At 37.1% G+C, this 12353-nt stretch overlaps 1 protein-coding gene across 2 annotated transcripts in view; it reads left to right on the top strand.

Annotated features, from left to right (window-relative positions):
• The window catches only part of EP300 (E1A binding protein p300), a 73307-nt gene that overhangs the window by 19120 nt on the left and 41834 nt on the right, over nucleotides 1–12353 (top strand). For both annotated transcript variants that reach the window (XM_063074706.1, XM_063074705.1), the window contains exons 3-6: nucleotides 6595–6771; nucleotides 8989–9250; nucleotides 9852–9965; nucleotides 10995–11240. In XM_063074706.1, coding sequence (XP_062930776.1) covers nucleotides 6595–6771; nucleotides 8989–9250; nucleotides 9852–9965; nucleotides 10995–11240 — 799 coding nt within the window. The remainder of the gene's footprint in view (nucleotides 1–6594; nucleotides 6772–8988; nucleotides 9251–9851; nucleotides 9966–10994; nucleotides 11241–12353) is intronic.

The raw sequence follows: 12353 nt of genomic DNA, 5'->3' as shown, positions 1-12353 counted from the left end.
AAAATCAGGCATTAAGATAAGGAAATTTCCAGTGAGATTTGATAACTTGAACCCTATTGGCAAATGACATCAGCTTTTATATAAAATTCTTTTTATGGACGAATCTATGGTGCTGGCAGGTTGTTACATTAGCACTTTAACAGTCTTCTTAAAGTCTAATGGTTGTTTATAGGGAGAAACTTGTATCATGCTGCCTTAAACCTAATCATTAGTTTTAGCATCAGCATAAAATAATCAAAGACAAAAATGTTTTATGCCTTAAAGTTTCTTCTGACTGATTATCTCAGGAGGATGCTATGAAAAGCAGAATAGTGCCCAGTTTTTGAACCATACTCCCTGAGTTGTATCTAGAAGACTGTACCAGTCTTCCCTCTCTTTAGCTGCATATTGTAAAATTTCTTAGTAAATCATTTCACTCTCAGATAACTTCACAAGGCAGTATGCTTGCCCCCTAAAAAATGTTGGTGACAAAAGAAGTAGAAAATTTTTGAAAATCCCTTTCTCTTAATTGCCTTCTTTGTGAAGGTATGAAATTAGATAATAAAAACATCATAGTTAATAGTATGGGCTATGGAGCTATACTGTCTTTGTTCAGTATGGACTCACTTAAGTAGTAGCTATGTTAACACTTGCCAAGTTGCTTGCTGTACCTCAGTTTTCCCATCTATAGAATGGGAATAGCAAGAGTGTTGTAACCTAACTTCATAGGCTTGTTTATGAGTTAGTACACATAAGCTCTTAGTGGGTGGCATGTAGTAAGCACTTGTAAGAGTAGTAGTAGTATCAGATGCTTAGTACCATTATAGTTCCCATTTTGTGATGACTTTAAAATATTTTTATAGGAGAAGAGGGAGACAAACCTACATGATGTAGTTAAGCTGGAATCTTCTAGAGGCATAGCTGTCAGCTGTATTGGGAGGAGATCAAAACATAACCATATGAACAGCAGTTGGCTGTAGGATACGGGGATGCTGCTAGTAGAGACTTCACTTGGATTAGTGTTGTATAAATTCGATGGAAGGTTTTACCTTCTTTGGAACTAAGGATTTTTTTATACAAGAAGCGTTCATTATTTATTCTGGATATTTATGAACACTTTTTTATAAATATGTTTTTTATAAGAAAAAATTTTTAAATCTATTCAATGAGAACTTGTTATGATTAAGGAGACAAGATTCAGAATATTATTAGAAACAGTAGCAGACAGTATAATTGTACCTAAGTTAGTGTTAAGTTCTAAATGCTAAGAAGTGCCTGCATATTAATAGCTATTTAATATGTGTCAGGGCCACTAATCTTAAAAACCCTATGAATAGTTTTACTCCTCTTATACAGGTGAGGAAACAGTCTCAGGGGGCTACAGAGTATTCTTGTCCTTGTGAATTAAAAGTTCATGTTAATCACTACAGTTTAATACCACTCTATTGTTACAATTCATATATTATAAAACATACACAGCTAAAAACACAGGGTTTTTTGGGGGGCCAACCCCGTGGCTCACTCGGGTAAGTGTGGTGCTGGGTGCACAGCGCCGCTGGTAGCGCCGAGGCTGCAGGTTCGGATCCTATATAGGGATGGCCGGTGCGCTCACTGGCTGAGCGCGGTGCCGGCGACACCAAGCCAAGGGTTACGATCCCCTTACCAGTCACCCAAAAAAAAAAAAAAGGTTTTTTGGTTAGAGTGTTGCCTTGTAACACCGAAGTGAAGGGTTCAGATCCCCATACCAGCCAGCCACCATAAAAAGACCCCCAAAAAACACAAGGTTTTCATGTTTGCTGCAGCAGAATTCACCTCCTGACTTACTTCTAACTCTATATAGGAATGATTGTTATTAGAGTGACACCTGTAAGAACAGGAGCCATGCCAGTTTTCTGTCATCCTTTCCATAATCCTGTCTTAGTGATCCCTGGCCCTTTCACAGACACAATTCTGAAGCACCTTTGTGTGTTACTTTTCAGTTCTTCTTACTCTGTAGTCCTAGATTTGGGGAAAAAGAAATCCTAACCCCCCCTTTCCATGCATATGTTACCTGGTATCCAGACAGTATCTATCCAAATTTTATGCACTTTATGATTGATTAAATTTTTTTTTTTTTTTTTTTTTTACTTATTCTAAGCTTTATTCATTCAAATGAGCGTTGGCCTTAGGAGTAATTCCCTTTTTTCTTTTCTCTGGTACTGTCTCTCTCTTATAGGAGTTTTAATGTTGTCAGTTTTAGAGCTCTTCTCTTAAAATTAACAGTTTTTGATGGCCTTTGCCATGCAATGTTAAAGAGTGTTTCACATGTAAAGTTTTAAAATAAGAACTATGATCTCTTGCATCTCTGTTTTAGAACTCGGGTGGCCTTGGAGCGAAGCAGGTAGGAAAGATCAGTTGGGGGCCATTAGGTGTAAGACAAGAGGGAAGAATCCATGTGTAGAGGGAGAGAGGTCCTATATGCCATATTTGAATGGATTTTAAGTAGGAGGGTCTCGTGCTCAAATTTACAATCGAGATAGATGTGGTTTTAGGTGTGGAGAATCGATTTAAGAGAAATGGGCCTTAATAAGGTGATAAGGCCCTAAACTAAGACAAGGGTAAAGGAGTAATGGGAATGAGTCTGAAAAAAAAAAAAAAAAGTTTAGGATTTGGTGTTGGTTCAAGGGATCCCTGGTCTTTTTTATTTACCATCCATTACCCAGTGCTTTAACACAGTGCCTGGTGTATAACATGAATATGGATACATAACATGGGCATTGGTTGAATCCAGTGGGTAGGAGGAAATATCCGAATGTAGTTTAATTTTGTGTTTATTATTTGTTCAATCTTAAGTCACACATACATTATTGACTTGTGTTACTGTGGTACCTGCAGGTCTTATTAAGACCTGTAAGAATTTTTGTCCCTGTCTTAAATGTTTCTAAACTGTTACATTCTTTATGTTTTGGGCTCTATTTTTTATTTTTCCAATTTATTTGTCAATGTTTGTCCCTATTATGTGGGGGGTTTTTTTTGTATTCCTATGTTCTTAACTTTTTGCTTTCAAACATTGGACACTTGGAAGCAACCTGTAGAGTCAGATTTTATTTTAAAAAGAAGGAAAAAATACTCCTCTCTGAACCCTTTTTCTTTTAGCTGCCTAGAACTATCGTGGCTTCCTTGTCTTCTGCTTTTTCAGCTTCGGTGGATATCTGTATGGTGGTGGATAGTTGGATATCTGGAGCACATTAGCTATAGAGAAGGAAACAAGATCAAATAACTACAGTGTAGTAGAAATGAAGTACAGTATATTCCCTTCCTGTTATATTTGGTGGGGGGGGGTAGAGAAAAGGGGTTTAGGAGCTGAAGTGGGGTAGTGATGGGGAGGTTGGCTATACAAGAGCACTTCAAAAAATTCATGGAGAAATAGCATTAAAAGATAATGTGAATCTTTCCATGAACTTTTTGAAATAACCCCTTGTATTTTATTTTCTAACTCCAGCAGGGTAAGACAGAGAAACAAAAGTTGGAGATTCTTTGTTGGTCAGATTGACCAAAAGTGTCAGGAATAAATTACTGCTGGCTGATCAACAGTCAGTACAGTCTGTATATTTGATACCATAGTCTGCTATAGAGTGAACTTGGAGTTCCTAGGTAATGCAGCATGATTGAGCTAACAAGTAATGTCAGGAACTGGTTGAAATTCAGTTGGTCTAGGCCGGCCAGGCAATGTTCCTGCAAATAATCGTGAATAACCAGATTGTATTGGTATATACTTGAATAAAGAGATTATGCTTATTAACAAGAAATATCAAGGCAGCCTACAAATACCAGCTTTTTGTTTACTCAAATAATGGATTCTTTTCTTTTTTGCCAGCTGGCCGGTAACAGGGACCTGAACCCTCCACCTTTGTGTTATAATACCATGCTCTAACCAGCTGAGCTAACTGGCCAGCCTACCAGATTTACTTTAAAAATTCCAATTATAGGAGACTAAATCTATAAGTTTTTACTTCCCATTCAGGCCTCCCCATTCTTTTATGCTTTCATCCAAACTATGCCACTTCTCTCATTCTCATTCCCCCGTCATCATTAGAGCATCAGGCAAGTTACTTACCTCCAAACTCATCTGGAAAATGGTAAATGTTCATTAACTTTTTTTTTGCCTTTCCACCACTTACCAAACTTTGAACTGATAAGGATGTCGTATTCATATAGATTTGCAGAATATAGATACTATATATGATTTAAAGAATTGAATTTTATTTACAGAGGTTCATATAATTTATTTTACGGCTTTTATAATTTGTTTTCCTAAATTAACAAGCTGTGATGTTGATAGGTTAAGGGTATCTAGGTATCTTTTTAGGGCTAAAAAGATAAATGAACTGAGGTTTTTTTCCTTTTGTGCATTGTCTGCGGATAGAAGCAGCATACAATTTAACAGATTATTTTATTACCTATGTTGTAGTATGAATAAACGAGCGAACAATGAAGCAGGGTAGAGAAAGAGCTCTATAACTGTCTAAGAGAATAGATGTTTCACAGAGGTAGTAACCTTTAAAATTAAAGTGGGATCTGCAGGTTCTTCTTTATCATTAACAACCTAAGTAAGTGACAGTAAATGAAAATTAAATTTGTTTCTTTGTTAACTTAATATTTATTTCCTTTACAGGTTAGCATCAAGGACAAGGAGTCAAATAGGACAGGAGGTGTGCTACTGCTCAGTTGTAGGGAAAAAGAAAAGCTTAAGGCAAATGCTGGAGGCTCAAGAAGCCTGATGCTTTCAGATTTACAAGTAATGGGAATGGGAAACAGTAAGATACCATGGAGAGTTAGGTAGGCCTCTTGAAGGCCTTGATATACCATGGGTTTTCCCTCCCTTTTTCTTAATAGAGAAAGTGAAGACAGAAGGCAAACAAACCTATTGGGCACAGTCTATACAAGTACACAAGCAGTTATGAGGGTTTGAATTAAGACAGTGACAGTGGATGAGGAAGGATTTTAGTGTGTATGTTTAGAGGTTGAATTGAAGGATAGATAGTATTGGATATGGCAGATGGATAGAAATCTGGTATGACTCCTTTTTGACTGGGCAGTAAGTATAACATCCAGAGTTACCCATTCTGAATGCTTGCTGTAGGATTCTAGTAGGTGATGATTGGGATCCTATGTGGAAGAACAGAATTGGGATCGGTAAGGGGATCTTAACTTTTGACTTGGTGTGATCAGCACCACACACTCCCAAGTGAGCCATGGGCCTGCCTGAAAATTCATTTTTATAACCAAAAAGTTTCATCATCATAATTAGTAAAACTTCTGGCTTTTGAGTAGTTAATACCCTGTTGTTTTAATCATATAGAATGATGACTCCAGATAAACTTAACATAAATACTGGAGTACATCAAAAAGTTCATGGAAAGATTTGTATTACCTTTTATTTAGTTCTGTTTATTCACAATCTTTTTGTTTTTGTTTTGTGGCTGGCTGGTAAGGGGATCCACCCCTTGACCTTGATGTCCTCATCCACGAACTTTTTAAAGTCCCCTTGCAAAGAAAAGAATCTAGTTTTTAAAGTACAGAAGGATTGCAAAATCAAATTACTCTAAGGGAGAAGCAGATAACTTAATAGAGCAGCTAGAGTTAAGATAGCATCGATTGGTATAAAGTCTGGAGTTTTAAATGCTCTATCTGAAGGATTCAGAATCAAAAGCTTTTTAAAACACAATTATCAGTGTTGCTAAATAAAAAAAAGACACATACCCCAAACCACCAGTTTCCTATCTATTTTATATAAAGAAAATCCTACAATAAGCATTCAAATGCTTTGACATGTTAAACTCTAAAATATATTTGGGGATTAGATGGGTTATTAAGTTGAATGAATCAGCCATAGTTTGTACCCTTAAATGAAAGTGCATAAACATAGTGTCATGTGATTTTTTTAATAGAGATGAAGGGCAAACTTTGTATAGTAGATAGAGTTAAATGGAGATGCTTATAAATGTTTTGTGGTTTTTTTGTATTTTGTTTTTTGGCAGCTGGCTGGTACAGGGATCCCAACCTTTATAGATATTTCTAACACCTTTATCTCAAAGATAAATTGATTGATTGGCAGCTGGCGAGGTACAGGGATTGAACCCAGGACCTTGGTGTTATTAGCACCATGCTCTAGCCAGTTGAGCTAACCAGCCAGGGTACTTTATCTTTTTTTTATCTCAAATATTTACAGAAAATAGCTCTGTAAATTTACTGTACCTGACACCCCAAAATCTTAATCTTGAGCTTAATCTTGAAAATGTGTTTTATAAGGGCCGGCCTGTGGCTCACTTGGGAGAGTGCGGTGCTGATAACACCAAGGCCACGGGTTCGGATCCTATATAGGGATGGCCGATTTGCTCACTGGCTGAGCGTGGTGCTGACAACACCAAGTCAAGGGTTGAGATCCCCTTACCGGTCATCTTTAAAAAAAAAAAAAAAAGTGTTTTATAAATGTACTTTTTAAAGTGTGTTTTCTAATATAAACAGAGTTTTCTTTAAAATTGCCTTTGTAAATTAGGAAGTAAAACAGAAGAGGGAATAGTTATGTCCTAATAGAGAAGAAAATTTAATTTTTCTTTTGTTCCTTACTCTTAGATGGGAATGATGAGCAACCCCAATCCTTATGGTTCGCCATATACTCAGAATTCTGGACAGCAGATTGGAGCCAGTGGCCTTGGTCTCCAGATTCAGACAAAGACTGTACTCCCAAATAGCTTATCTCCATTTTCAATGGACAAAAAGGCAGTTCCTGGTGGGGGAATGCCCAACATGGTGAGTACTAATTGCTTCAAACTGGCATTTTAACAAAAGAACTGTGTGAAACTTTCATACCTTTTACTATACACACTAGGATATGTTCGCACTAAGAGCCTAAATAGATGTGTAATGAATGACCCCTGTGAACAAGGAGGCTTGTGCCTTCTTTCCATTTCACATGGTATTTTATTCCTTGTGATTATAACAGGAGCAGATAGGCTGCTGCAAAGATGTTTTAGGGGCCTGTCGTTCTGCAGCTTTGGTCTTTGAGCATTTCTGTAGGATAGGAAAGTGAAACCTTTCTCCTCTTGGGAGAAGGACTCTGGCAAAAGGTCCCAACTGTCAATGACCACGTGTACTGATTTTATTTGATACTGCTACACAAAAGTAACTTCCTTCTCAAAACTTAGATTTTGTTTTAAACAGTAATTTTTATTATAGAAAATTTTCAGAAGCATATAACGTTGGTATTTTTCTAAAGTAAAACTAATTTCTAGTTATAAATGTGTTGAGTGGTCACATTTAACTTTGGAAAAAATTGTCCTATTCTTTTATCAACACCTCACTCTAACCAGCTGAGCTAACCAGCCAGCCCTTGTCCTGTTCTTTTAGATGTTTTTAACTTTGTGTCATATATTCAATGAATGCCTGCGTTTCATTTCAGGTACTTTGCTAAATGCTAGAGATAAAAAGGTGAATAAAAGGGGCCGGCCCGTGGCTCACTCGGGAAAGTGTGGTGCTGATAACACCAAGGCCACGGGTTCAGATCCCTATATAGGGATGGCCAGTTAGCTCACTTGTGAGAGCAGCATGGTGCTGATAACACCAAGTCAAGGGTTAAGATACCCTTACCAGTCATCTTTCAAAAATAAATAAAAAAACCTGTTCCCCAATGTTCATCGCAGCACTCTTTACAATAGCCAAGAGTTGGAACCAGCCCAAATGTCCATCATCAGATGAGTGGATACGGAAAATGTGGTACATCTACACAATGGAATACTACTCAGCTATAAAAACGAATGAAATACTGCCATTTGCAACAACATGGATGGACCTTGAGAGAATTATATTAAGTGAAACAAGTCAGGCACAGAAAGAGAAATACCACATGTTCTCACTTATTGGTGGTAGCTAAAAATATATAAATTCACACACACACACACACACACACACAAAAACCGGGGGAGGGGGAAGAAGATATAACAACCACAAAGATATAACAACCACAATTACTTGAAGTTGATACGACAAGCAAACAGAAAGGACATTGTTGGGGGGGGCGGGAGGGAGAAGGGAGGGAGGTTTTGGTGATGGGGAGCAATAATCAGCCACAATGTATATCGACAAAATAAAATTTAAAAAAAAAAAAAAAAAAAAAAGATAAATAAATAAATAAATAAAAAGGGTGAATAAAACTTTGAGTCTCTGTCCTCAGAAATGGTTACTTTTTTATTGGAAAAACTATATTTCAGAATTTATAAAAACTAATTATTCACCCACCTGAAAGACCTTTACTTTGTCTATGAAGAAGCTCCTCATTGTTCTTTTTTTTTTTTTTTTTTTTAAAGATGACCGGTAAGGGGATCTTAACCCTTGACTTGGTGTTGTCAGCACCACGCTCAGCCAGTGAGCAACCGGCCATCCCTATATGGGATCCGAACCTGTGGTCTTGGTGTTATCAGCACCACACTCTCCCGAGTGAGCCACGGGCCGGCCCTCCTCATTGTTCTTTAAAACGTAACTTGGACATGTTCTTTGCAACAGATTCCCCCTTGTTTTCCTCTCCCACTGGAGTTTACTATGTCCTTTGCTTTTGCTTTCTGTATATTATATATACTTTGGTTATATTACTTGATAATGTTATAATTTGTTTTCTTAGTAAATTGAGCTTCTTGATGGTAAGAGCATTATTTATTTATATTTGAATCCCCTGTGTCAAAAAAAATGGAGTATGGGCCGACCCCTTGGCGCACTCGGGAGAATGCGGCGCTGGGAGCGCAGCGGCGCTCCCGCCGCGGGTTCGGATCCTATATAGGGATGGCCAGTGTGCTCACTGGCTGAGCGCGGTGCGGCCGGTCACAAAAAAAAAAGACAAAAAAAAAAAAAAAAAATGGAGTATGACATATAGTAGACCAGCCGTATTTTAATTGAAAATGTCCAGGTTCCTGTTTATTACAAGGTAGCACACTATGACACCTGCCATTAAACATACGTTTATTGTTATATCCCCAGGGCCAACAACCAGCCCCACAGGTCCAGCAGCCAGGCCTGGTGACTCCGGTTGCCCAAGGGATGGGTTCTGGAGCACACACGGCTGACCCAGAGAAGCGCAAGCTCATCCAGCAGCAGCTAGTTCTCCTTTTGCATGCTCACAAGTGCCAGCGGCGGGAGCAGGCTAATGGGGAAGTAAGGCAATGCAACCTTCCCCACTGTCGCACGATGAAGAATGTCCTAAACCACATGACACACTGCCAGTCAGGCAAGTCCTGTCAAGGTGAGTGAGCCCACAGGGTTACTGGGCTTGGCAATTAATATTTACAACCAGGGACAAGAGAGAAAATGTGATTAAATCTACTTTGAGGGGATGAATATGTTTAGTATCTTGGTTACAGTAATGGTATTATGGGTATACACCTATGTCCAAACTTATCAAAATATATACATTAAATGTATGCAGTTTTTTTATATATCATTTATACTTCAATAAACCTTTTAAAAAGTACCCCATTGTCTGGATGTACCACAGTTTGTCCATTTACCTGGTGATGGACATCTGTCTGCATCTAGGTTTTGACAATTATGAATACAGCTGTATAAACAAAATCTATTTTGAGACTCCTTTACCGTAGTGTCTTACTCTATATTAGGAAGTGATAAAAATTCAGTATCATTTTTGTGAGCAAGTATCTATGGATATGGTAGAAGAGGAAGTTTTAAAGGTCTTCCCTTTTGTGGTGATCCTCATTGACTTTGATTTGCCCCGGCGTAGCATACTTTAAAGTATACATGGATCGCTTGTTAAGTGATCACTAAGTTAGCTATAATTAATGTAAAAATATACCCTGCTCTTGAAAAAAATGCTTTCTTCTCTTTAGTGGCACACTGTGCATCTTCTCGACAAATCATTTCACACTGGAAGAATTGTACGAGGCATGATTGTCCTGTGTGTCTCCCCCTCAAAAATGCTGGAGATAAGAGAAATCAACAGTGTAAGTGATGAAGTCTTTTGAAGACTTATATCAAAAATATTCTTAGAATCTCACAAGTGCAGTTTGATAGGATTAAAAGTACTTCTTGATTATGTGATGTTCCTGTGAGTATCTGGTGCTGTCATACTGTGTTAAAGAAATGCTTTTTTTTTTTTTTACCTTTTACTTTTTCTGCTTCCCATTAACCTCCTATTAGTGCTTAGAACTGAACTGCTAAATAGCTAAAAATAAAATCCAGGAACTCTCAATATTCATTCTTTATAAAAACAGCAATAGGTGAATTTATGCTCCATTTTAAACACAAAAAATTAAAAATAATTGCTTTGGCATCTCTTACACCTGTGATCTAAATATTCAGATAATTTGAAATTATTTAAACAAAAATTTTTTTGAAATTATTTTTACAATCTGGTGATGGAGAATAGCTTTTCTTAGAGAAAAGACAAGTCATAAGTAAAAAGATTACATTTTAAAAGTTTGGCTACCACATTTCCTCTCTAGGAACAAAACATTAAGCATTTAGGGTTGAAAGACAACTTTGGAAGTACATGTGAGGCATGTGAAAATGGAATTAAATTCCATAAATTAATGAAGAAATAATAACTCAGAAGAAAATTGGGAATAGAAAATAGATAATTCACTATAGAGGGGGGTAAACCCAACAAAGTTTACTATTTAGAATGTAATAAGGTACTGTTTCTGTCCAGCTACATTAGCAGAAACAACGCTGCCCGGAGTTGACAATTGTATGGGTCTAGGGTGTTTGTAGCACTGTTGGTGGGAACATTGATACAGCTTGTGTGGCAAGGCTGTTTGGTATTCTGGATCAAAAGCCTTTCTTACCACTAATCCCCTTTGACCAGTCAGTTCTGCATTTAGAAATTTTTCAAGGAAATAGTGGTAGGAAAGATACACTGAGATGCTTCATAATCAACAGTAATTTCATGTGCTTTTAAATTCACTCAAACATTAGTCTTTTTTTTCTCACTAACATAAATATTGACATACCATATCTTTTGTCTTCTCTAGCAATTTTGACTGGAGCACCCGTTGGACTTGGAAATCCTAGCTCTTTAGGGGTGGGTCAACAGTCTACTCCCAGCCTAAGCACTGTTAGTCAGATTGATCCCAGTTCTATAGAAAGAGCCTATGCAGCTCTTGGACTACCCTATCAAGTAAATCAGATGCCGACACAACCCCAGGTACAAGCAAAGAACCCGCAGAATCAGCAGTCTGGGCAGTCTCCCCAAGGCTTGCGGCCCATGAGCAACATGAGTAAGTTTGTGTCCTTCTAGTAACAGGTGATATTAATTGCATGTGTAAATGATGTCTCTAAATGCAGGGTTATCTCCTTAACTTGTTCTACGTTTTTTTTGTTTGTTTGTTTGTTTGTTTGTTTGCTACACGATTGATTTTTTTAAGTAATTTTTAAAACTATAGTGGAAAAAGGCCCCTTATAACCCCTTTACCAGAGGTAACTGCCACTGGTTTATATCAATATTGATCGTGTTTTGCATGTGTGAGTTTAAGTTTGGAGAAATAGGATTCTGTGTATTATTCCATAGCAAACTTTCTTTAACATTGTATGGACATCTTTAATATTCAGTATCCAATGTATCCTTTTAAGTGGTTGTATAGTATTTCATTATATATAACAGTCTCTTACAGATGGATATTTAGGTTTCTAGTTATTTTGCTGATTTAAACCACACAACAGAAATTATTGTGTTTTGGCTTGAGGGTATTATTTTGGTTTGAAATGTATGGAAATAAGTGTGGTTATTGTTAATGTAGATTTCCATATGTCTGGTAGGAATAGTGTGCCTCCTGAAATTGTTTTTTGAATGCAGTTGTTTGTCTAACCTCTTATTATGATATGACTGAGAGGAAAGTGGAAGAATAAGAGGTGTTCTGATATCCTAATTTTGGGTATATTTGTTTCTCTAATTGTATATGATAAAGTAGCTTTGCCCTTTGACTGTCGCTTTGCTGTCAGGCAGCTAATCATCTAAGCCATTTTTTTTAAATAGTTCTATAAAAGTCCATGGCTTTTAATACCTCGCCTTTTATTCTGAAATTGTTCTTGGTGATGAAGGTCTTCTATAGCCAGAAAGCAGTCTGATTCTGAATAATCTACCATGTTTTTCCCTATGAAATTCATTTTTGTGTATTAATACTTGCAGGCCTTAGGTATTAAGGGTTTTTTTTTAGTATTGCTATTTTACTTTTTTACTGTCTTCCTACTCTTTTTCACTGGTATGTTCTGTTGCTCCCATTTTTACTTGAATTGATCTTCAAGACATTCTCCTCCTCCTCCTTTTTTGTTTACTGATAAAATTATTTTAAAGCCAATGACTTATTTTTAAGCATATCCTGAGCCACAGTGCT

This window comes from Cynocephalus volans, chromosome 12, assembly GCF_027409185.1.
Source record: "Cynocephalus volans isolate mCynVol1 chromosome 12, mCynVol1.pri, whole genome shotgun sequence".
Lineage (NCBI taxonomy): Eukaryota > Metazoa > Chordata > Mammalia > Dermoptera > Cynocephalidae > Cynocephalus > Cynocephalus volans.
This window is presented reverse-complemented; position numbering and strand designations above follow the sequence as displayed.